Genomic DNA, 25,658 nt, shown 5'->3' with positions numbered 1-25,658 from the left:
CGTGGCCATGGCCCTGCCTTCCAGGAAGTCACCAAAACAAGTCAGGATACAGCAAACAATCCCCATTTGGGGAGCCAGGAGACCAGGGTTCCAGACCTGGTTCAACCGCTCTGTCCAGCAAGGTCTTCCTGCTGGCCCTTCCCCTCCCCAAAGGCACCTCACACTTAAACTACCCACAGCTGAACTCATCCCTCTGCCCTCAAAGGTCTGTCACCCTCTCAGGAAACAGCACCAACACCCCAAGTCACCCAGCCAGACACCAGGCAGTCATCAGAGGTGTCCTCTCACCCTCACTGCCCCACACATCTGATCCATCACCACGGCCCAGAGCATCCACCTCACAGCTGCTCCCGGGTCAGTCCTCTCCTTCCTCTAACGCCACCATCACCTTCTCTCTCTGAGTGTGCAACAGTTGTGCCAAACTCTCTAAAATCCATCCTCTGCACTACTTTAAAAAAAAAAAAAAAAACCTGTCTGAAAAAAGAAAACAGAAAACCACACCAATCTGATTATGCTACTCATCTGCTTAAACCCCTCCAATGACACCATTACCCATCTCTCCTAGGATAAAAGCCAGATCCCATCTACCTGCCCAACCTCATCACTGGCTGCTTATCTCCACCCCACTCCACCCACAGACACCTTCCAGACACAGTTCCCCATTAATATCAGTCTTTCTGCCCCTCTGTCTCCCCCTTGCTGTTGCCTCTCATGTCCAAACACCTCTGGATCTTTAGCTAACATATATTGGACACTTATCACACACCAGGCTAGGCACTATACTAGTGTTCTGAAAACTTTACTGGCTGGGGATCAGATGGGGGATGAAATCTCAGGGGATGTATGGGATATGGACACTTCTGACCAGAGAGGACACCCTTTCCACATCTCAGCATTATACAAAACCCTTGGGACTTGGCTGTGACCTTTGTGGAAAGAGAAGAATATCCAAAATGACAAAAGATTATGTTTCTGGCACAGGGGCAAAATGGGGGTTGAAAAAGGAGCTACAATCTTGTGATATATCTTGCACATCTGAGATTCGTACCAGCTCATCCCATCTCCTGAGCCCTCAGCTTCCTTCCCTGTTGGGTGTGGGCACCACAAAGGAGGTCTGTTTCACTGATTTGCATCATCTCATCAAGTACACACACACACTCACAACTCTGTACTCCAAGCTGCTGCAGCCTGACCCAATAGGGCAAAAGCCTCAGGAAGCTGCTCCAGCAGCTCATGCCAGCTGGGCCGTGTCACCCATGCCCCTCTCCTCAGGGTCCATCTCTCCCTCCTCTTCCCCACACCCTTGCCCATGGGAAAAAGGGCAGCACAGAACCAGGAAATTCTTCATTGGAGACACACCAGACTCCACCTGTATCACGCCAGGGTACTAGCGCCCCCAGCCCAGTCCCCACCCTGCCTGTCCTGCACCCCCTCGCAGTGCAGCACGGCCCTGACACTGCCCCCGGGAAGGAAGCCAAGGCCAAAGAGGCTGAGCTGCTGGGAGACAGGGGACTCAGCTTCCCCAAGATGGATTCCATCTCCTTAGGGACAAAGCTGTGTCCTGTTAGGGCTCTGTCTCCATGTCCTCAGCAGGTTCCACACCCTGGGCAGGACCCCTCAGTCCTGAGGGTGCTTGGTGGCCCTGCACAGGCTCCAGTCCTGAAGATGCTGGAGGTCTCCTGGCCCTCAGGAAGTTGCCAGGTCCGCAGACGAGTTCCATGTCCTTAAGAAAGACTCCATGTCCTCAAGAAACACAACTTGTCTCTTAGCCCTGAGAGGGCTCCATGCTCCCAGGAGGAACCCCAGGAAGGGCTCTGTGCCCTGAGGAAGGGTTCCAGTTCTCCCAGGGCCGGCCCTAAGCCCCTCTCAGCTGGCACAGATGCTGCTGACAGTGGCCCCTCCCGGGCCCACAAGGCCCAGCTCCTCCTGCTCATTGATGCACAGCTGGTACCCGCAGCCCCGAGCCCGGGCTCCGGAGGGGACCCGGTGGTCAGTCTTGGCACGAGGGGGCAGCAGGAAGCCCACACTGCCAGCGATGAGCATGTGCCAGATGCTGTGAATGTAGAAGTAGTTGTCTCGGGTCTCCACAAAAGCATACAGCAGGATGGCACTGCCTGCGATGAGGCTGCCCGGGCACAGACAGAAGAGCCAGCGGCGCCATGTGGGCGGGTAGCAGTGCCGGCGGCGGACGCTGCGTACTGTCTGGGGGAGGCAGAGAAGTGGGGCTCAGGGACGACTCTGGAACCCAGGCCAGAGCCGGTCGCTCTCAGGTGTCCCCTGAGCCCTGGTGGTGACCCTCGGCGTCTGCCGAGACGAGTTCGGCTCTGTAAGCAGCAGAGTAATGACAAGGTCCGGGCCCACCTTAAACTGGAAAGTGGATACCCAAGTACCTGCACCCAAGTCCTGCTGGGACCTCCCCTCCCCCAGCCCTCCCAGCCTTACCCAGGCTGTGGCCAAGATCCCCAGAGCAAAGAGACTCGGTCCAAGCAGGTTCCAGAGTCCATGCCGGTCAAGCTGCAGAGCCATGGACAGCAGCATCGCCCCCAGCAAGTATAGCACCTAGAGAAAGAGGTCTCCAGGGGCTGGGCCAGGGTGCTGAGGGTGCTTGGCCATGCCCCCGGGAGAGGTCGGGAAGTAAATTTCAAATAGATTTGGGCAATGGTTGTCCCCCAGGGCCCTCTCCAGACTGACCTGCTTGACCACAGGCTGTAAGCGAGCCATGGCAATGACAGTGACCCACACGGACATTAAGGAGCCCAGGAAGTCACAGAACTGCAGCACATCATAGTCCATGATGCAGAAAACCACAATGCCAGGCTGGTCACAGGCATGGTAGAACTGGAGGAAGAAAGGACAAGCATTGAGAGAACTCAGGGCAGAGGGCCAGTCTACAAAGCTGGAGAAACAGGCCATGGGGTGGAATGCTGTTGTCAGAAAAGCAGAGAGCAGAGGGTACCAACTGAGCAGAACTGGGGGATGCCTGACTCCCCACCCCTGAGAGTATGGTAGAGGCCAGTCTGTGTCCTATTGCATGTACCCGGCAGCCCTGAACCTCGGCCTCACCTTCCTAATCTTCCTGCTTCCGGAATGTCCTGTGAGAGCACCAGGCCTGGAGGAGGCCAGGACTCTCAAGCTCAGGCCAATCCTTGCCTATAGCTCCCTGTGCTCACACAGGGTCCCACATGTAATCCTCAGCCTGACCCAAGCTCTGGGGCTGGACTCTGACCTCCTGGTCAATCCAAACCCCAAGCCTCATTTGATAGTTCAGACTCTTGAGTTATGTTTCACCTTCAGATCTTGGACTAACTGGTTCTCTGCATCCCTTCCCACCCAATAACATGGAGGCAGGAGGCAGTAATTAAAAAGGCAGTCTCTAAAGCTATGGAGAAGAGCATGGCACCTTGGGGAAGGGACAGTGTTCACCTACCCTACACTGTGGAAACACAGCAAAGAATAGAGTACTAAGGAGTTTAAGAAGGGAGCGTGCTGGGGACACAAGTAGAACTGGAATAAGCTCTCTAATATTCTATGACTGATCTATAACTGATCCAAGTATACTAAAAGGTCAAAGAGATTGTTTAAGTTACAGAAAACCCATAGGGGTAGAGTTAATTAAAGCTTCAGGGTGAGGTGAACAACATGATCTACATTTCACCAGTCCTGACCAGGCCACTGTCGCCTCTCAATGTCCAAAATGCCATCAGTAAAGTCCATCACTGACTCCATCATGCAGCACAATTTGTTAGAGGAACAAGCCAATAACCTGTGGCAGCTCACTTCATTAAAACTCCTCAACCTGGAGGAGACAGCATCTTGTCATCATATATTCTAGGCATATGTCTGTCTCTTCTACCTGCAGTGCTTCAGCCTGCTTTGTTATTCATGGAGCAGAATCCATTATCGATTGCCATGGCACCCATTCATTGCCATCTCTAACCAGAAGACACAATTTATAGTAAATAAGCTTAAGCAAACTTCACTGGTGTAACCATTTACCCATAACCTAGAAGCAACTGGCTGTATCAAATATTGGAATGAGCTTCAACATTCCAAAAACTAAGATCATAGCATTGGTCCCATCACTTCATGGCAAACAGTGACAGACTTTATTGTCTTGGGCTCCAAAATCGCTGCAGCCATGAAACTAAAAGATGTTTGTTCCTTGGAAGAAAAGCTGTGACCAATTTAGACAGCATATTAAAAAGCAGAGACATTACTTTGCCAACAAAGGTCCATCTAGTCAAAGCTATGGTTTTCCAGTAGTCATGTATGGATGTGAGAGTTGGACCATAAAGATAGCTGAGTCCCGAAGAATTGATGCTTTTGAACTGTGGTGTCGGAGAAGACTCTTGAGAGTCCCTTGGACAGCAGGAGATCAAACCAGTCAATCCTAAAAATCAGTCCTGAATATTCGTGGGAAGAACTGATGCTGAAGCTGAAATGCCAATACTCTGGCCACCTGATGCGAAGAACTGACTCATTGGAAAAGACCCTGATGCTGGGAAAGATTGAAGGCAGGAGGAGAAAGGGACGACAGAGGATGAGGTTGTTTGATGGCATCACCGACTCGATGGACATGAGTTTGAGCAAGCTCCGGGAGTTGGTGATGGACAGGGAAGCCTGGCATACTGCAGTCCATGGGATCACAGAGTTGGACATGACTGAGCGACTGAACTGAACTGAAGGCTGGGTTATATATGGTGGCACCTGGGAGAGACTACCCTGAAAGTCTGGAATACTCTCCTATATGTGTGGCACACAGTATGTGCTTAATAAATGTTAGTCATCTTATACTTTATATCATGTATATTCATGGGATAATATCCCCACACTAACAGACTTTCCCCTATACAAAAAAAATCTATATTTATATAGCACTACTGTTGTCTCACAGAAAATTGTGGACTAATTTTTAGGTTAGTATTCCTTTTGCATTACCAATAAAAAGAAATGGTAGAAATAACACAGAAAGACTGGGAGGTTTAAGAAAACAAATTCAGACTACAAACTGGCTTCCATTAGTATGATCTGACATCTTCCTCAATTTTGGCCATCTCTTTACTTATAAGGTAATTTTGGAAAATTATCCTAAATTGTTCTTCTCTGTGGAATTTTATATTTTTATAACATAACTATATAGCTCATCTAATGCTCCAAATAGAGTATCCTGGCACTACAGAATTTTATATTGGAGATGCAAATATATTCATTCTGTACGAAGATGGGAATATTTGTACTCAGGATAGACTGAAACTTACTGCTGTTCTCTTATTTTCTGCTTCTGTTTCCTCTTGGAAACATCATGGCATTTTGCCAAGGGCCACTGAGAATGACTGTGCTGATGTGAGGAATAGAAGAGGAGGTGGAATAATGAGTAGGTGGGCTTGCAGCCAGGATCTCAGTAATCAGCAAGGAAGGCTGCCGGGGCCCCAGAATGCCAGCTCTGTCTGGGTCTTATGGGATCCAATTATGAGATCTCTAGCACTGGGAAGGACATGTGGCTTGAGCTGTATGAGCAAGAGATGTACAACCTCCATGTCTGATACATTTTCCCTGTTCTTTCTAATATATGGCTTGGTTATAATTTCTGACCAAATTATAAGCCAAATTATTTTTGGCTGGCTCTCCTTTAAGAGTTTAAGAAGTACTAACCTGAGGTCATTAGTATCCCCACATACTCCTGGGCTTCTGAGAAGCTAGATTCAGGTTGGGAATGAATGCACGCATGCTCATTGCCTGGGGCAAGGAGAGCCCTACAGCTCAGTGGTGACATGAGAGGGACCAAGAGGCATGCTGAGTGACAAGTCCAGTTCCTCCACTCACCTCAGGCCTTAACCAGAGTATTTAAACTTTCCTCATCTGCAAAAAAGGGATGATAATAATAATAGCAGTACTTCTCCATTGTTACAGTGCTATGGGAAGGATTCAATGAGCAGTGTCTGACACACAGCGTGTATCAGCAGATGTGGTTTTTCTGTTATCGTTCTCTGAACTATCAGTTCAGTTCAGTCACTCAGTCATGTCCTACACTTTGCGACCCCATGAACTGCAGCATGCCAGGCCTCCCTGTCCATCACCAACTCCCAGAGTCCACCCAAACCTATGTCCCTCGAGTCAATGATGCCATCCAACCATCTCATCCTCTGTCGTCCCCTTCTCCTCCTGCCCTCAATCTTTCCCAGCATCAGGACTATCAGCTACATACAAAATCAAGTGCTGGGTTTGTAGCCTGTTTTGTTTTTTTTTTTTAAATAATTTACATTTTGCTCTTTAAACTCCTGGATAACAAAGCTACTGCCTGCTCCCAGCCCTGGACAGGAATCAACACACTACTCCCAGGTGTAGACTGTCCTGGATTTAGGACAGGAGAAGGCTGCCGCCTCCGGTGCTGGCGCTGACACCTGCAGTAGGACCGATGGGTCCTTACACGGAGGCTGCTGAGGAATGGATGACGTCTACGCTAAACAAAGAACAAGAAAGAGGGACTAGAGGGATCCTGCCTGGGAAAACGGAATCACAAGTAGCTCTACACTTTGGCACACATGGGAAAAGAGCAGGAGTTAGAGCAGGACTTTAGGCAACCCCTCAGAGCCAGTATCTTCTCCGTGATCATTTGCTTACCGCCTTATTTACAAAAGTGGAGGCATCGTTCGTGGGACCAGGCACTTTTGGCCCCCACAGTGTTCCTACTAGGGGAAGATCTTTTCTTTTCAGGATGATATGCCAGCAAACCCAGATGATGAGGAGTCATCTGGTACTAAACACCCTGGGGCCAATTTTCAGGATGCCTCGTGAAGTGCAGGAGACAGGATAAACTCTCCTCACATGCTCTAGGCTCCTGACTCACTCAGATGTTCTTACTAATTGTGAACCACATTATATCTGCACACAACTAAGAATATACTGGTGAAACTGCTGTTGCTGGAAGATTTGGTGAGCAACAGTATAAAGGGCATCTGGCAATAAAGAAGAGAGAGGAGAATATTGAAAATAAAAGTATAATGGAGCATTGTCAGAACAGGTCTAAAAGGGGGGCATTCAGACAAAACTGGGGTGTGCCGTTCTCATGCAGCTTAAGAGGCCAAGGTCTCACTGCATAGCACAGTTACAACCACTGTTCCTCACCTGTGGAGAAGTATCCAGGACCTTAGAACATGACCCCTCAGTCCCCACTTCCTCCTAAGATGACAGGTAGAATTTTTGTGATTTGGACAGAGGTCTGATCTATTAATACTGGACAACAGGGAGGCATGTACTGGTTTCTGTGATATCCTTGTTCCTAAGAAACATGGAAGTCTGAATCCATCTAAGACGTCTGCAGTGCTCATAGGTAGGCACTGTACATTACAAGATGCCAAGAGCCCACGGATGAGATGAACAGATCCCTAGATATAAGCATCTCAGGGGAATTGTGTAGACACAACCCGTATTGTAGGTCTGAGCTTCTTGGCTAGCGTGTTGAGGTAAAGGTCCCCTCAGCCCTTAGAGTGGACAGGTAGGGTGCGGGATGCTGAAGACCCCATGCTGCCTGTAGTGGTGTTATCTTAAGTCGCAAACAGCCTTGTTCATTTATTCCCATGTGTCTTATAAAAATTATTGTGTTCTATGCATGCCATGATAGGAAGCGGTGGGGAAGCCCTGCTGTAGAGGACAGTGAAGACAGACAGCTCCAAACCCGGGGAGGCCCATGGTGGAAATGTAGACCCTCATCCACCACCACCACTAAGGACTCGGTGCAGACACTGATGGCACTGCATACCGTGGAGAAGAACATGGTGAAGGTGTAGACAGCCGCTTCCAGCACATATCGGCTCCGAATGGCCAGGACCACGGGTGGCAAAAACATGAGGTTGCTCAGGCAGAGCAGTAGTGTGGACAGCAGCTGGAACCCGTAGGTGAGCGCGTCCGCACTGTCCGTGCAGCCCCAGCCCCTCCATCCTGCAACGGGACAGGCACAGGGTGGAAGAGGTCAGAAGGCAGCCCAGGGTTCAGCAGACGCTCCTGCTGGCCCTTCTGGTCAGGCCCTACGTCACCGCCAGGGAAGGGTACCCTGACCCCGCACCACCCTCTCCAAACCCTGCTACATAGGTTACCACCTCCCTCCCTCGCGCCCCTGGTGGGCTCCCTCACCCCCCTGGTGGGCTCCCTCACCAGCCCAGCCTGCTCACCGGCCTTGCACTCGCAGGCCGCGTACAGGTAGTTGTGCGTGCGCAGCAGCTTGCACTGGCCATAGGGCCCGCAGTCATCTACACACGGGGACAGGAAAGTTCGCAGCCGCACCTCCGCGGTCGCGTTTAGGCATCGCACGAACCTACGCACAAACTCGCTGTCACCTGGCGCTCAGGCGCATCCTTCCGGGCCCCGCCACCGAGGCCCCGCCCTGCTCACCGAGGCCCCACCCCACACAGGGAGCGCAAGGTCAGGAACCAGGTCCCCGTCTGCGGAAACGGGATTCTCAGCCTGGCCACTCTGGAGGAGGCACTGACCGTGAGCAGGAAGCCGGCCAGGGACTCTGAGGGGAGAAGGGAGAAGCCAGTGTGGGGTCAGGACCTAAAGAACCCTCACCCGCCTGGCCCCAGTCCCCAGACGCCCTAGCCTATCTTTCCTCCATACCCTACCCATGCCCTGGTCTTCCAGCCCCTCTTCTTCCCCAGTTCCTCACCCTACCTTTGGAACAGGTCACTGCGGCATCCCCCAGGCTCAAGGGCACCTCATGAGTCAGGCATCCAAACACTGTCACATTTTCCTGGTGCAGGGAGCTCTGGGCAGGCAGATAACAAACATGAGGCTGCCACATCCTCCAGGTCTTCCCACCACCACCCCCAGATTCCTCCACCTCTTAACCCTTCCCTAGAAACTCCTCCAGGCCCTCACCTAACCCCTCACCTAACCCCCTCACCCCTGGTCCTGTAGGTGCTCCCACAGGAAGCACACCCACCCCCTTCATTCTAACAACCAAAAAATGGGGAAACACCATCACCAGATCTTCCATAGCAGAGATCTTTCAAAAACTGATGAGAAGCCAAGGCCACTTCTAAACCCTTTCTTTGGGCAGAATTGTTTAAATTCTGCCTAGGCAAGAGACAGCACCCACTTTTTCAGTCCTACCTAGCTTTTTTGGGGGGGTGGGGGGAGAGGAAGAGCAGTGTTGCTGGATGTAGAAACTAGCTGTAAAAAAGGTCTGCAATTGTGCAGCTCATAAATCATCATCACATCTTCACATAAACCTGAAAGCAGGAAGTGTGTAGAGATACGCACGATTCCTCAGGTGAAATGATTCTAGGTACTAGTGGTAAGAGAACACCTGTAGGATTAAATGTAGCAACCTGGCTGGGATTGAAAGAAACTGGATATCCACAGGACTAAATGAAAAAGGTTGTCTACAAGAATAAATGTAACAGGATCTCATAAGCTCACCTCATTCAAGAAGGATTTGGGGCAGCTTATTAAATACAAATAACAGGCCAGAATAAATGCATGAGGGAAATTTATACATCAGGATAAGAAAAGAAAGTCTGTACCTAGATGTGAGCCATATATTTGACACTGACTTTCAAGCAACCAAAGCAAGGAAATGTGAGTTCATCACTGCTCTCAGCCCAGTCTTGTTCAGTGCTGAAAATAATGACTAAGAGGTTTAGAAGTGTGTGAATTACACAAAGTAGTAAAGACCCACAGTTCAAACCAATGTTAGGCAATGCCTCAAAGATGAACATTTGAGTATGAAAATAAGGAATGTCTTGGGGCTGAAGAATCAGCTCTGTCCTAACCAGCAGGATCACTAGAAATGTGAGTCCACGCGATAAGTTAATCAGGGTCTTGGGAGAAGCACTGCACCCAGAGGGATGATTCTTAGTTAAATTCATATCAAAGAAGCACTGTGTGCTGCCCCGTCTCCAATGCTTAGCTGCAAGAGTGAACTTCATGCAACTTGCTCCTAACTTCCCTCAATGCAAGCCCAGAAGACGCCAAAGTTTTATTCAGCAAAAGCCATTCTGGTGGGAACCAGAAAATGTCCTCTAGGTATGCAGTTCTCTGTTCCAAATGTCCAGTTCTTGATGCAAGGGAAAACATCAAAATGCTTGGAGGGAAAGATCAGAGTAGGTGTACCAATATACCTCTCAGAATAAATAGAACAGGTGCTCTGAGGTATGTAGCTGTGTCATGGCATGCAGATGATAGAATGTAAGCAGATGCCCTTTAGAGAAAATAAACAAGAATGCAGACAGTGACAGGGCAAGACAGTAGGGGAGGCAGGCCTTTCCTTTCCAGAAACAGAGGAAGAGAATGTGTGAGGCTGGGCTCTGACACAGGCTCTACAGTTTCAAGGTCAAATCGAGGCTTCACTGTCATTGCCCAAAGGCATGGCAATAAGCAAACACAAAATATGTACTGTCTTAGCCAGAACACCATCAGAGAAAATTTGAGTATGAAAATAAAGAATGCCTTGGGATTGAAGAATCAGCTCTGTCCTAACCAGCAGGATCACTAGAAAGTTCTGAGCCATGTCCCACGAAATACCACCTCAAGTCACAAACCAGGTATCAGATGGACTGATAGGAAAATGGTCCCTGCCCCAGAGCTGAGGAATAGTAAAGTTAAAATGATTAATGATTCTTGGCTCAGGGAACAGTAGATAAATAATTAGATCAATGCCAACCCAAGACAGTTGCCAAAGACCTGAAAGGGCTCTGCTCTCAGCCCAGTCTTGTTCAGTGCCGAAAATAATGACTAAGAAGTTTAGAAGTGTGTGAATTACACAAAGTAGTAAAGACCCACAGTTCAAACCAATGTTAGGCAATGCCTCAAAGATGAACATAAATTCTTCCACTCAGGTTAAAAAGTGCACTGCAAAAATACAAGATAGGAATTGGCAGCTGTTCACATGAACCATGCTCAGAGCATGAAAATGTGTGTGGTCCTTGGTTACAACTAGATAAACACATCAGTTACTGTGGATAAGGACTAGGACATATAACCAAAAAGCTAAGCAGTTGTGTTACAGGGGGTATCTTCCTCTATTTTCCAAAGCTTTTATATGTGATCCTATCATTTTTTATAATAAAAAAGCAAATGTATCTAATTGTTTTGAAGCAAAAAAAGGAAGTAAAGAAAAACGATCCAGAGGTCTTAGTCTACCACAAGCCTCAGGTGAGGCAGCAGCTGAAAGAGGTACCTTGATCTCAGGCTGCACAAACGCTGCCTGCCACCCAGGTCAGACCACCTGGGATCACTTGTTTCAGAGGCATGATGACCAGAAGTATGACCAGAGGAGACAGCAGAGGAAGAGAAGTCTCAGATGTGGAGGTTGTTCAGCTTTGGCAAGGCTGAGAGGCATCTGAAAGACTGGACAGGGATGCAGCAAATGTACCACACTAACATAAAATGTAAGTAATAGGGGAAACTGCGTGGGGAAAGAGGAGGACTCAATTTACTTTCCTCAATTTTCCTGTAAGCCTACAACTACTCTGAAAAATAAAGTCTATTAATTTTTTTTTATAAAAGGACAGGAGTAGACTACTGGATATAACTTCTAGGGCAAAACAAAGATCAGTGGGTAAAAATCCATGGAGACAAATTTTGATGGAATGCCAAGAATGCCTCTAGCAATCAGAGCTGTCTAAACATGGACTGCATGGCCTCAATAGGCGGTAAGCTCCCCATTACAAGAGATACATGAGGAACAACGAACACCTGCCACGGAGAGAGGCCTTTAGTGAGTGGCAGGTAAGCCTATAAAACTGGGGAAATCTGGATCCCTCTGAGCTGCCCTGGCTGACCCAGCCCATTTGCAGTAAATGCTCAGAGCACATTTGTTGACCAGCAGTAGGCTGAGGCATAGTCTCTAACCATAAACTGGAAGCAACCTGGACGGGCTTCCTGGAGGAGGTAAGGGCCCCTTCACCCCTGACATCTTCTCCTTCAGGTTCCCCCACAGGGCCACCTCCCTGCCCTCCACAAAGAGTACCGCGTTGAGCTGGAGCTCCAGGCTGAGCACACCTCCGCTGTCCAGCACTGGCAGCAGCCTCAGGGCAAACACGGCCGGGCGCTCGGGAGGGAGGGCCACGCTGGGGCCAAAGAAGATGTAGAAGTGGACGGAGAAGGTGTCCAGTTCATTGCGCAGCGTCGGGCGTACCGGCCAGCAGTGCTCAGGTGGGGATGTGGCCCCAGGCCCCTCGGCAGGGGTCCTGAGGGATGGTGGCTCTGGGGGCAGCGGCTGGTTGCCCAGTGACTGGGGCATGTTCATAGCAGCTCCAGGGACCAGGGCACGGGATAGGCTGGGCTGTGGGCACTCTGTGGAGCAGAGGAAATCTGAGCTGTGGCCTGCCGCCCTCCCAGTCCTGCAGCCCCACCACACACTGGATCTGAGCCACACAGGGTTTAAGAGAGGGTGGGGAGGGAGAGAACTTGAAGCAAATATCCCTGTGGCGTTTGGCATCTAAAGTCACAGGACTGGGTCCAGGCACTTCCTAGTGGTCACAGCTAGTGGCATGTCATGTTGGTGGGACTGAAGGTCATCTCTCCCTCCCCAGTGGCAGTGAGGGCACTGCTGATACAGATGATGGACCCTCTCACTGACCTGCAAGGGCTCTGGCAAGAACCATGTCCCAAAGGTCCTAGCTGTCCCTGCCTGCCCCATTACACTGGGAGGTTAGATCAAGGAGAGTAAGTCCCATAGTAAGCCTAAGTCAGGTACCAAAAGTGACCTGAAGGCCTTCTCATGACTTGAAGCCCCATGTGGGAGGGCTTTGGGGAATAAGGGAGCCGGATGGTGTTGGGGAGGTCACAGGGACATGGCCGAGGACCAAGGAGCACAGCCATCACGCCTGCCTCTTCCCAGCCACGATGTCAGCACAGGCCAGGTGGCTGGGGCAGGTGCAGGGCTTCTGACCTTGCAGCCACACGCACAGCTGGAAGCGGACGGTCCTGCCGGGGCCCCGGGATGGTGTCTCCACGCGCACGTAGACCCAGTGCCCCCAGGGGGGCAGTGCCAGCTCCAGCTGGCATACCGAGGCTCCTCCACAGGCCACAGAGCTTGAGTTGTGCAGGGGTGGGGCCTTGGGACGTAGGCGCAGTGTCAGGGGGCAGGCGGATGCCCCACGGCCCCCCACACACACCAGCTGTGCTGAAACCCTGTAAGTGAAGCTGGGCACGAAGACCCTGGGCAGAGGGGAGGGTGGAGATGAGAAAAGACAGGGTACAGAGAAGTGAGAGGGACACAGGATGAGGGGAACACTGGGAAGAATGGAGGGGTGGAGGACAGAGGAGAACAGGAGGCCTTTTCTGGTCTTCCCCTCCATGCTAGGGGAGAAGAAGGGGTCAGACCCACCCTGGGGTTCTGGGTGGCCCAGCAGTCCAGGCTGGCCAGGGGGAGCGCAGGATCAGCAGGCAGACTGAGGCCAGGGAGGGAAGATGGGAAGGGCCCAGGTTGGGAGAGCACTCGACTTACTTGTACAGGGCTGAGCGATTGTGGGCAGAGAGGGTCTGCTCAGAGGGTCTCCCAGGTACCAGCACGGCCACGTCCAGCAGACGCCGAACAATCAGCTGCGGCTGGAGGAGGTACTGACACTCATCCTGGAGACCCTGAGGCACAAGCAGGGGTGGCAGGAGGGGAGAGACCGCAATGTGCTACTAAAGTGAGGCCAAAGCCTGCGGAGGTGGGACAGACCTCTGGCCCTCCTGCTTCTGGAGCTGTGACTACAGTCTCTCTAAGCTCTGGGTCCTTCCTTGGTCTGCAGGGTCTGCTATGATCCTCAGGATTGGGGTTTTGAGGGCCTCAAACCCCACTGAGGTTTAGGGGCTCAAATCCAAGCCCCTCCTGACAGGCCCTGCCTGCCCCTCCTCTAGTAACCCACCCTGCACACCCCCAGACAGCCCATCAAGGTCATTTCAAACCAGCCCATTCACCTACCAAGCCCACAGGAACCAGCACTCTTTGGGCACTAGCATGCCCCCAAATAAAGTTCCTTAAAGGCCTCCAGTCCAAACCTCCCCCCTTGCCCCATCTGAATCTCTCATTTCCTTTATTTTCTACCTGCCCTCCCCAAGTGTTAATACCTGTCCAGCCTCTGCTTTAATACCCCCAGGGAAGAGTCACCCTACCTCCCCAGGCAAACTCCAGACTACAGGTAACTTGAAAACAGAAACCTGGTCTTATTTTTGCTCCTCTAGACACAAAGCCTAATGTAAAGTGCACACCTCACAAATGAATGTTTGCCGAATAAATGAATAAGTGAATCAACCCAGCTGAGGCAGCTGTGACCTTTCTGAAGCCAAAGCCTATCTTCTGTCTCCCCATATCACTCTGCCTCAGGGGCCCCAGATACATCTGCTCCTTCTGTCTAAGCCTGGGTTCCTTCTGTCACTGGAGGAGAACCACCACGTCTCCCTGAGCAGCTCTTCTGGATAAAATCACTAACACTTCTCTACTCAGGGGACACCACCCGGGCCCAGGCAGCTGCAGCATCTCCAGTGAGGACGGGTTCGTTAGTCCCAGCATTTGCACCTCTCTGGGCCCTCAGTCCTAGCAGTTCAGGGGATCAGGGTGGCAGGGTGGGGGGGCCTTACTAGGTTTCTCTCATCTTCTGGACAAACTGCCTTACGCTAGCCCAATAAACTAGAGGCCACTGTTCACTTCTGTGGTTCTTCTGACCAAGACACACCATTAGCCTTGATCTGGGACAAGAATTCCAGGCTCTGACATCCTACTGAGTTCCCTGTCATGGAACAAGCCAGCCAACGCTTGTTTGTTGACTTGTAGCAAAGCTCCACAAGGCTGGAAGGGGGCCTTGATGGGTGCCAGTCTGGAACATCTTCTTACCCTCTGCCTGGAATTTTCCTGTGCCTTTTTTATCACTGCATTCCCAACACCTATCACACCACCTGGCACATACTAGGTGCTAGAAAATATCTGCTGAGTTAAAGAACAAGTGTCAAAAGAGGTCCCTTCAGAAAGCTCCTGAACCCACCTTGTTGCTCAGAAACCTCCATCTCTGCTATACAAAGCAGATGTCCCTCATCTTTGGTGAGGACCAGAAATACTCTCATGAGTTATTTCACTGAGCCCACTTCCTAAGGTAGGAATCACCACCATAATATCTTGTGGTTAATGATCCTGAGGGTGGGGACTCACACTTCAGGAGATAGCCCCCATCCTTACTAGACAGTCCAGAAGGAGGAAACACCTTGTTCCATGTCTTGCTTGCTGTTGGCCTAACAAAGGATCAGTGGACATGACCTCTCTGGTTAAGATGTGCTTCTTCCTGAAACTGTATTGTGCACATGTCTAACACCTCCCTTATTGTGGACACGAGTGTTCAATCAGTAGAGACCAGGGAAGGTGCACGAACCTTCACCCTGACACAGAACCACAGAGAGGGCACCAGAAGTCAGGTCTCAAGAGCTGCCAAGACAAAAGTCAAGCGAGAGCATCCAAACTCAGTCAACAGCAGCAGTCATGGAGGGAATAGGGCCAAAGTGAGGCAGGTTGAGAAACCAGAAGGGCCCAAAATGAGAAGTGGAGTGAGAAGTGATCTGAAAGAAGCTGGCGTGGAAGACCCTCAGCTGATTCCTAGATTGTACTAGTACAGGTGGGCTAAGTTTCTACAGAAGCACCTGAGCTTCTGAGTGAGGTTTGCAGGCTGAAGATGCCCAAAGATCTTGGTCTCTGTGGCCATCTCTGTGGGAATATTCCAGAATTCAGGACAGCTCCAGCCCACAGTTAGCTGGCACCAATCAACATGGAAGCAAATGAGCGCTGGACAGATGGCAGGGGGCAGGAGTGGAAGCAAAGAGGCCACTTAGGAGGTTACTGTGACGGCCCAGCAGATGGCTGAGGGAAGGTGCTAAGAGTGAACAGAGAAGTAGATGTATCCAGGGCATGCTTTAGAAAGAGAGTCTCAAGACTTTTTCTTTATGGATTAGTTGTGTGGAAATAAGGGAAAAAGAAGAATCAAGTATGACCCCTAAATGTGGGGCTTTGAGCAACTGGTGACTAGCTGTGCCATTTACTGAGAAGATTAGAGAATGAAGAGGCTTAGACTTGGGAGACGTGAATTAGGAATTAAAGAAATTCCTGACTTCAGGCTTTGGATATGTACTTGATAAGTTTGAGACAGGTCTTAGACATCGGAGATGTCAAGTAAGCCACTGGGTATAAAATCTGAGATACAAATAAATTAGGGCTCACTTAAAACTCTTGGAAGACATGAACTTATAGGTGGTATTTAAAACTACTGTGCTGGAGACACTTAGTAAGAGAATGGAGAAATAAAAAGGAGTTATCCCAGGACCAAGCTTTGGGTACCACAACACAAACAGATCAAGCAGAGGAGAAGCCAGGAAAGGAGACAGAGGAGGGGGTGGTGGGCAGGAAGAAAACCAGGATGGTTCTATAAAGTCACAAAGGACAAGAGAAGAAAATATTTCAAGAGGAAAGAAGTACTAGGTAACAGCTAGTTACTAGTTAACTCTGGAGGGAGAACGTGGAGACCGAAAGGGGATGAAGGGAAGAGGAAGACTTACTTTTCACTGTATGCCTTTTGTACCTTTTGAATGTTGTACCAGGTGCATATATTACCTATTTGAAATACAAATAAAATAATTTAGAAGGAGGAGGAAGAACAGAAGGAAGACAGTTAGCAGATCTGAACCCCTTCAGTTGAGATGCTGAGTGAGCCACACTTAAGTTCGAGCTGGTGGAGTCAACTGAATTTGCTCCTTTTCTTTCCTTATGGTTGTTTTCATTATTTTATCTGCTTTCATTTGCTTTCAAATCTTGGAGCTGGGAAGAGGAAGCATTCAAGGAGAACTGTGCCCCAGGCATTTGGAGAACTTCTCCTAATAAGGCATTTGGGTGCCAGATATTACCCAAAACCCAAAGGCCAGCCTTTCAGGACAGACTGGCTGGACACCACAGGATGAACACATGCTCCAACACAAGACAGGCAAGGAGATGGAAGGCAGAGGTTAAGACAGAAGAGGTTGACGGAAAGAAGGAGAAATGATACTGGTTTTGGAAACACGAGTTTGAGAAGATGGCAGAAGGGCAACAAAAAGTTGCCAAGCCCCTACTATGTGCCAGGCTCTGTGTTGGGTGCTAGGAACACAGTAACAAAGTAAAAATAACACACACAAAGGCCCGCAGAAGTGTGGGACCAGAGCCCAGGAGAGTGGCCTGGACCAGGTAAGTCACCTTCCTTTTACAACATGTTAAGGCTCCCTATTGCTCTCAGGATAAAGCTCTAACTTCTAGACCCTTCCTGATCTGGCCCCTGTTCACCACTCCAGCTCCCTCACTCACCCTCACACTGAACCACTTCAGTTCTCCCTTCTCATCTTCAGCCCTCCCTTCTCACCTTCAGCCCATGCTACTCCCAGCACCTGGAATGACCCCTTCCCTGCTTTCTCAAAATCAGATCTCACTTCCTAACAGTTTCTTAAAACCTAAAACCACCTCTCCACCACACCACCCAGCTGAGTTATAAACCTCTCCTTTGTCCTCTTAAAATGCCTTCCATATCTCACTAATATACATCTAATTTATCTGTATCTCTAGCACCCAACCCAAGGCCAGTGATAGAGCTGGTGTGCAAAGACTAAGGTCTAAAGGGAGCTCATCCCCAAAGCTGAGGAACACTGCTGCCTTCTTACTGCCGGCACCCTTCAGTCCCCACCCAAGGATATTCCTGAACCCACATAACTTCCTGGGGTTACTAAGCCTCATGGGAAGTCAGGACCATGGGACAAGGAGGAGGCAAGGCAAGAAGCTGGAGCTCTGGGGGAATGCCCTGGACAACCCTCCAATAGGCTTGCTTCTAGAGAATTAACCAGAGAACTTAAGAACCCTTACAGGCCCAGGACTTCCCTGGTGGTTCAATGGATAAGAATCCACCTGCCAATGCAGAGGACATGGGTTCAATCTGGTCCCAGAAGATTCTACATGCCTCAGAGCAACTAATCCTGTGCACAACTACTGAGCCCAAAAGCCACAACTACCGAAGCCTGTGCTCTGCAACAAGATAAGCCACCACAAAAGGAGAGGCCCATGCACAGCAACAAAGTGTAGCCTCCACTCATCACAACTAGAGAAAGCCTGTGTGCAGCAGTGAAGACCCAGCACAACCAAAATAAATAAATTTTTTAATACACTTTTAAAGAAAGAATCCTACAGGCCCATATGAGATTCCAAAAGATAATCAAATTTTTAGGGGAAACATAAAGAAGATCCTTTGCCCCCCTTCCCCCAGCCTCTAAAACAGGGCTGACTGGAGAGCTCCAGCTGTCATGGGGTCCACTCACAGCTGCCACTCCCGGGTAAGGCGTAACTGTGCCCGTTCTCTCTCTCACCACACCCAGAGATCTCTCCTGGCTAGGACTCCGGCTTGCAGTACCAAGTTCCTCAGGCCCCACTAGCTGTCTCTAGATGCACATGGGCACATCAGGCCTGGTTCTGATCTCACCTAACCAGGCTTCAGCTCCCACAATTGCAGCCCAGGCCTAGGCGCCAGGTTCCTCTGGTTTAATCAGAAAGGTTGTTGGGTAACTACAGCATGGCTCCCAAAAGATTTTCTCATCTCACAGACAGAGTCAAGGATCACAGCTGGGATCGCAAACAAGCTCTCTGGGATTTGGCCAAAGACCTAAGAAGATATTCCTCCTAATATAAGAGACCTTGGATCTGACGGGAATCAAGAACCTAGAGCCCAGAGCCACTTCCGGGCAAGTTCCCAGCATGTTCTCACCCAGAGGGCTGCCAGGCCTGGAGAGGAAGTTCTCCCATCCTTCACTCACAGGAAAACCTATCACTGAGGGCTCAGCCTGAGTTCCTATCAGCCTGCATTCCCATCTTTGGCAACAGTAGGGCCAGCACACTTGTCCCTGTGTAATTCTCAGCTCATTCAAAAGCACTGTAACACCTCTGAACGCTGGGCCTCAGCGGGAGGGGAAGGGGAGTCTGACAGTCCAGAGCGCCTGTCCTCAAGGAACTCACCCTGGAGAGAGACAGCTGGTCGAATCCTCACCTGACTGGGGATTTCTGCTCCTCCCAGTTCTCAGAGGCCAAACCCCACTCACTTTCTTGTTCTCTGTGTCCTGTTCTTTAAATCCTGCTCAGCTCACGCTTGTGCTTCTGCCGTTACCGCTGGCACCACACACCTGGCCATCCCACTCTGACATGGCCACCATGTCCCAATCTCCCTTCCTGCTAACAGACAGGAATAAGAAATCCTCTCCCTGTGATGAAGAGGGCCAGCCTGCCCAGTATCTGAGAGTGGCAGGAAAACTCAGCAGCATTTCCTTCCCTTCAAACCACAACAGAGAAGCAACCTGACCTTGACCCCGCAATACTGGAGATCAGTGCAATCACTGATATTTGGGAGAAAGGAGGGCAACAGTCAGGTTGGACACCAGTTGCCCAAAGCCTCCTCTTAACAGGAAAAGGGCTTGCCTATCACTCAGTGTTCTCTTACTCTCTTCATAAGGTGTAGGGGCTGAAATTATGATAGAAAAGGAACACGTACTCCCAGAGGGACTAATGACTGGGCTGCAGCCTACAAGACTCTGCAGGGCTATCACCAACCAAGACGTAGAACAAGACTAGCCTTGGGTTTGTGCCGCAGCATCTGACCAATCCCTGGCTGGCTTCTGACCACTGTGATTAACCCTGCATCTTCCAATAGGAAGGGACACCACTCCCCAGTACCAGGCTTCTGATGGCAGGCTCTGGACTTTCCCTCTAGCTTACCTGGACCCACAGTGTCTCCTAAGGCTCCCAAAGTGCCTCCTGCAGATCATGGCCTCTGGCCCACCAGGTGACCTGCAGACCTCTAGCTGTGCCCCACCCCAGCCACCCTTAGGCTGTTTTCCACACTGGCACAAGGCTGGAATGCCAAGTAGCCCAGAGATGGAGAAGCAGCTCTGGCCCCTCCTGCCCTGGACAGCATCAACTCACCTTGACAGAGATGTGGCCATGGGCCTGGGGAAGGTGGGCAGCCAAGAACCAGTCCCCAGGTAAGGGGCTGCTGACGTTAAAGATGCCGGAGGTGCGGTTGGGCAGTGTCCAGCTGAGAGTCAGTGAGAAAACCCCAGGCACAGCTGTGTCCCCTGGGAAGTGTGTGTGCAGGGGATTGATGACAGGGGGTGCCCCAGACCGGAAATACCTGGGGGACCAGAATGAAGAGAAAGGGAAAGCAGGCAATGGGGTAAGAGATGGGAAATGGGGAAAAGAAAGAAATGTCACTCACCGCCAGTAAAACAAATGGATTCCCTCTACTGACCCACACAATAAAATGGTTCCAGGTCAGGGGTCAGACATAAGGGGAAAAAGATCAGCTTGGGCATTCATGTAGTCATACAGAACTCAGGAATGGTCAGCAGACAGAGGTCTTGGCCTTCAGCCAATCACATTTCAATCTGGACAAAGGCCAGGGATCGGGAGGGCAGCTTAGATACTCATAAGGTCTCATTTTAGGGTGGAGAGTGGCCTGGGGTTGACACAGGACTGAATCAGGAGGTTAACTCAGACACTCACACGGTCACACTTTGGTCTGGGCAGTGGTCCCCAAAGGTCCCTCCCTGCTCTTTGAAGATGATGAGATTCCACACAGCCAGGAACGTGTCTTCAGGCACATGGAAGTGGAAGAGCTCGGTGCTGGCAAAGGAGCGGAAGGGACTCAGCTTGCGGGGTGAGCAGGTGGAGTAGTCAGTCAGGAAGAGGCCTCCTGGGGAGCAGACAGTAGAGAAAGGAGCAAAGTAGGACAGGCCATTCCCAGACAACCCCAGGCCCACCAGGTTGCACCCCCCAAGCACCCACTCAACAAACTGGGTCTCCTGCTGCCCTTGCCATCATCTGCTTTAACCCTTACACTGACCTTGGGGGAAATGACCTCTCTTTACAGGTAAGGAAACAGGCTCAAACCTAGACCAAACTGAGGACTCAAACCTTGATCTGTCTCAATCCAAAACCAGAACGCTTTTTATAATCCCCACAGTTGCCCCTCACTTAGAAGCCATTGTTCTCCTCTTACCAAGCCTAACAAAACAGGTGTGGATGGTGGGCATGAGTACGTGCGTTATGCGTGTGCGTGTGCGTGCACACAGTGGCATGGGTTCCCAGGCTACTGAGCAGCCTGGAACTCCACCTGTGGGCTTGGGAGTCGGCATGGGACTGTGAAACTTCCTTGTTATTTTCTTCCCCTTTCTGTTCCCCTGTGGTCAGGAGCAATAAAAACTCTCAGAAGCTTCACAAGAGCTGTCTGTACACTGGCTCAGGGCAGCAGAGGGGAGGGGAAAGTGTGGTGAGGCTGCAAGGGGCCTGCTTGGGTGGCAGAGGCAAGGACAGGAGCTGGCAGGCCACACAAGAGCCCCGGCAGAGGAGTAAAGGAGAGGACAGCAGGGCCTCCGGGATTCGGAAGGGAGGGCTGGGGACACTCCCTGGAGGTTGGCCCAGGGAAGCAGTCAAGTGGCGAGACAGTAGAATCTCAAACTGCTTGGGAACATTCATATCCAGCGAAGCCAGGGGTGGGAGGTGGGGAGGATGTGGTCCTCATAGCTGAAATGCCTAGATACCTGATTATGGCCATTAGAAGCAGAGTACAACAGGTGAGCAGGACAGTCTGGTGTAAGCAACTGCCAGGCAAACACACAGGCACCAGGGCTGCTATCACAGTGAAAAGAACCCTGTGGCTCAGGTGGATAGAAAAGGGTCCAAAAGGACAAAAAGGGCCCCAAAAGACAAAAAGTTCTGGGGAACCTGACTGCTCTGCAGACTGAACACCAGCCCCAGCGAAGCCCAGAAGGATGCCCTCAGGACAGATGAGAAGGTTGGGGACTTTAGCAACTTCAGAAGAAGAGTAAGGGCAGTGGGTAAGGGAGACCCTTAGTGGATTTTTCAGCCATGGAGGAAATACCCATGGGCCTTGCCTATGCTGACGGTCTCTCCCTCTGGAGATGGGAGATATAACTCCAAAATGAGGCATGTGAAATATCAGAGAAAGAAGCATCTGGAAAGGGAGGCTGCTGATGGACGGAGCAAGCACAGGTCAAGGTTGGCCCTACTGAATTTCAACAACCTCAAGTCACCCTGCAGAGAGCCATCCTCTGTAGGTGGAGGTCACTGGCCCTAGATGGGTCTGTGCTCTTCAAAAGTCGCAATCACACCCAAGGCTAGTCTGTGCAGTTCAGATCACATAATCACTCTCAACTGTCAGCAAGAAAGACCTGCCACCTTGCAAGCTGAGCACTGCCCAGGAACTGAAGAGGCTCACAGAGCAGCAGTGATGTATTCAAAAGGGATGAAGGGAAATGAAACAAGTGATGGGAAAGAAAGGTTTCCTAGGAGCCCTGGCAGTGACAACGGTGAGGCAGAAAGCCAAGAGCTGAATAGCCTGAATACTATTATTACAGGAAAGCAGAGTACTGAGCACCCCCTGCTGGAATTAGGAAAGGGCTCCTCCTTCTCCTTCTCAAGGCTGGTACTAGGGATGGGTCATTGGATGGGCCATTGCCAATGTTAGAAAATATGGTGGCCAGGCCCCCCAGTGCAGGTTCTCAGAGAGTTGATGGTGAAAGTAGCTAGTGACCTTTAGGAAATAATGGACAGATAGCACAAAGAGCCCTGTGATTAAAGGAACAATGGCATGGCCTGCAAAACTGAGGAACTAGTTAAGCCAGCCGCAAGTGGCTAGGGCCTACAGAGGTCACAGAATAGGCTGGTGGGAAAGGGGAGTAAAAGCAGCTGGGGATGCCAGGAGGAAACGAGAAGTTCTGAGGGCAGATGTTTGAGAAAGCACCTGGAGCCCTGTTCACTGCAGGCTTTGGTTTGGGGTGTCACTAGGCCTGCAGCTCTGTGTCCCAGAGGAAGCAGGCGGAAGACCCTCACCAAGCTCAGATGAACCTGTCCTGGGTGCACCAGCACTTCTAAATGAGGCTAGGGTGATTTTCCATCACCACCTGAAACACACACAGACACACACCCGTGGGCTCAGGCTGGCCCTGCTAGTGACACAAAAAGGTCTTTTCCTGTAATGGCAAGGCGTGCCTGGGTTATGCAACTGCAGTCAGACAAGTCCAAGGTAAAGATCCAAGGGTGTGCTGAGACTGACAGTGCCGTCGCAGTCCCATGACACTGCCGGTCCCTGCTCAGGGAAACCTCTCCCCATCACCAGGTCACAGAGCACCCCTGCAGGCCAGTGACCATTAACTGCACTCAGGGTGGCCCTGCCTGCTGTGCGGCCTAGTCAGTGCTCTTTTTCAGCCTCATTACAATCCTCCCGAAGCACTGGAACCTGCTTCCGGGCAATCATGTTTTAATCCACATCTTTCAACTTTCTATAGCTCTGTGACTGATAATCACCTTCCTCTCCTAATGGGCTCATGAACAAAGAACCTGGGGTGGCAGGGATAGAAACTACGAACTGGGCTCAACAGAGTGGACTTCCCCTCACCCAAACTGAAAAACTGACCTGGCTTTTGTCTCGGCTGAGTGCCCACTCTGCCAGCAGCAGTAATCAACACTGAGCAGTTGCTAGCACTGAGCCCTTCAAGGAATCTGGCAGGGGGCAGATGGATTACTTATATATATTGTGGGAGGCACCCAACACTGCCTCCAACCAAGGAGCTATCCACCTGGGGGTGACACTTCGGTGATCTGTCTGCAGGAGGAGCAAGAAGAGCTGAAGAGGAACATGCATGGGCCACAACACGTACCTTTCCCTCCCACAATAACATAGACACTAAGGATACATAGGCTCACACCACACAACAAACGTATGCCTATGCTTACCAACACACAAGCGTGTACACATTACATATGCCCAGCATTCCCACAGATCCCACAGGTACACACACAGACACATAAGCACCCAGATACCTGTGAGAATCCACACAGAGCTCACACCTCTGCAGGAGCAGTGACCTTTGGCATGCATTGGTCTCCTCGAGATTATACTCTGAATGCAGCCCGCTACCTCCAGCTGCTCTGCTAGCTGTTATTGCCAAAGACTTCCTCAGGCACCTCCTCATCCCCTCTAGAGTGCTACCCACCAGAGACGGCTGGGGGCTGGGGCCATGAAGACTCTTTATTACGGAGCCATCCTTATGGCACATGTCCTACAGCCAGGACCCCCTCCTCTACCCACCTTCCACCCATTAGGAAGCTGGTTATCTCCTTCTCCTGTCCCAGTCACTTCCCCTGGGCTGACAACTGGAGATGAGGAAAGTTTGTGGATGAAGCCCCCTTGTGGGCAGACAGGGGAGAGGACAGGTTGTGCTTACAGCCTCTCTGCACTTGGATCTGTTTTCCTATTGGGCATATATTACAGTAAAAAACAACAACACTAGGACAGGGTCGGAATCAGGAAGCCGTTTTCTAGCCCTACACTGTCACTGTCAACATGTATGACCTCAGGTCAATTGATCCCTTGCTGTGCCTCAGTTTCCCTATCTGTAAAACAGTCTCCAAATTTCAACCCTGCTCTAAAAGTGTCAGAAATAATTCCTAAGCAAATCAAACTTATTTGGAACGAGTTTCACTATAAGAAGAAAACTCATTATAATGACAACTAACCCGTGGCCATCTGTTTGCTACACATTATTTTCAAAACTGCTTTCTTAACCCTGCTTCAATGTATGCCCAGTACGTCAAAGGTTTAGGCCAGATCTTCCCACACTTGACTAGAAGTTCTCTGTTGGGGGACACTCACCCCCATCAAACTTCACGAGCCGGTACAAAGCACTCAAGACTTCCTTGGAAGAGTCAAAGTGGAGTCCAGATAGACCCCCAGAAAGAAAACCATGCAGTCTCTGTCAGCCACCTGCTGAGCCCAAGCCCACAGCTGCCACTCTTCTGACCCTGCCAATTCCTCTCAGTTATGTAAGACTTCTCTCCTCCTCCCTATTTCTCTCTGCTTCTTCCCCAGCCATCTGGTTGCCAACGTCCCACCTCTCCTGAATCCCTCCAGTCCACCCCTCCCTGCCAGAACCCCATCCCTGCCTCATTCTTTCCTGCTCTGCACTCACCAGCCCCTGGGCCAAGGACAGACAACAGCAACAGCAGCAGTAAGGCTGACGGCAGCTGGAGCCCAGACCTGAGTCGAGGCTGGTAGAGGGGCGGGGTATGAGAGTGAGAGGTGGGCAGTGGGAGAGACTTGGGTAAACACAGAGATGAGGGCACAGACGGGGATAAAGAGTTGGGCTGGGCTGGACACAGGGACTTATGCAAGGGTAGGGGGTGTGATGGAAGGAGGGGCTGTGATGGGGACTGGAAAAAGGGCAGGCGTTGGGACCCGGGCTTAAGCAAATTTTGAGAATGGGGTTGGCACAGGGGCCGGGCTGGCATTTGGGGAAAGAGGTGAAACAGGGCCAGGGGCTGGGATGGGGCCCAGGTCAGGGACTGGAGGGGGCGCCTGAGCTGGAACCTGGATCTGGGCATTCGCTGGGACCCAGGCGGGAACTGGAACCGATTTGGGAAGCGGGGCGAGGGCGGGGTCGGGGGCCAAGACCCAGAACGGGATAGGACAAGGGGCCGGGACAAGGGCTGAGCCATGGCCCGGGGCGGGGGCGGGGCCGGACAGGCCAGCGCGGGCGCTCGCTGAGCTGACCCGCGGCTCCGCTCCCACCCCCCGGGGGTGGCCTCCGGTGTCCTCGCGGGCCTAGGGCCG

The 25,658-nt window shown here is 51.0% G+C and overlaps 1 protein-coding gene across 4 annotated transcripts; it reads right to left on the bottom strand.

The window, feature by feature from the left end:
• Nucleotides 1-783: 783 nt before the first annotated feature.
• On the bottom strand, nt 784-25,555 carry TMEM8B (transmembrane protein 8B). Of its 4 annotated transcripts, none has more exons than XM_025281703.3 (13): nt 25,018-25,555; nt 20,531-20,720; nt 19,952-20,159; nt 13,451-13,584; nt 12,893-13,161; nt 11,969-12,294; nt 8,668-8,761; nt 8,389-8,512; nt 8,169-8,311; nt 7,760-7,938; nt 2,692-2,838; nt 2,443-2,559; nt 784-2,202 (listed from the first exon to the last, which is right to left on the bottom strand). In XM_025281703.3, the coding sequence occupies exons 1-13, from the start codon at nt 25,541-25,543 to the stop codon at nt 1,867-1,869; spliced, it is 2,793 nt and encodes a 930-aa protein (XP_025137488.1). In that variant the 5' UTR covers nt 25,544-25,555; the 3' UTR covers nt 784-1,866. The 4 variants fall into 4 exon arrangements, with proteins under 4 accessions (XP_025137488.1, XP_025137487.1, XP_044795969.1 ...); XM_025281702.3 differs by having other exon boundaries at nt 784-2,198; XM_044940034.2 differs by lacking the exon at nt 2,443-2,559.
• Between the last annotated feature and the right edge of the window lie 103 nt (nt 25,556-25,658).

The sequence above is a fragment of the Bubalus bubalis genome, chromosome 3 (assembly GCF_019923935.1).
Source record: "Bubalus bubalis isolate 160015118507 breed Murrah chromosome 3, NDDB_SH_1, whole genome shotgun sequence".
In the NCBI taxonomy this organism is placed as follows: Eukaryota; Metazoa; Chordata; class Mammalia; order Artiodactyla; family Bovidae; genus Bubalus; species Bubalus bubalis.
The sequence above is the reverse complement of the archived record's forward strand: the minus strand, read 5'-3'. Positions and strand labels throughout refer to the sequence as shown.

Bases quoted from the DNA above. Each gene is read 5' to 3' on its own strand.
- TMEM8B (XM_025281702.3), bottom strand. From the start codon at position 25,543: ATGGCTCAGCCCTTGTCCCGGCCCCTTGTCCTATCCCGTTCTGGGTCT. The intron at 13,162-13,450 runs GTAAGTCGAGTG...CCCTCTGCCCAG, and splicing joins AATCGCTCAGCCCTGTACAA to GGTCTTCGTGCCCAGCTTCA. The intron at 12,295-12,892 runs GTCAGAAGCCCT...TCTGCTCCACAG, and splicing joins GCTGTGCGTGTGGCTGCAAG to AGTGCCCACAGCCCAGCCTA.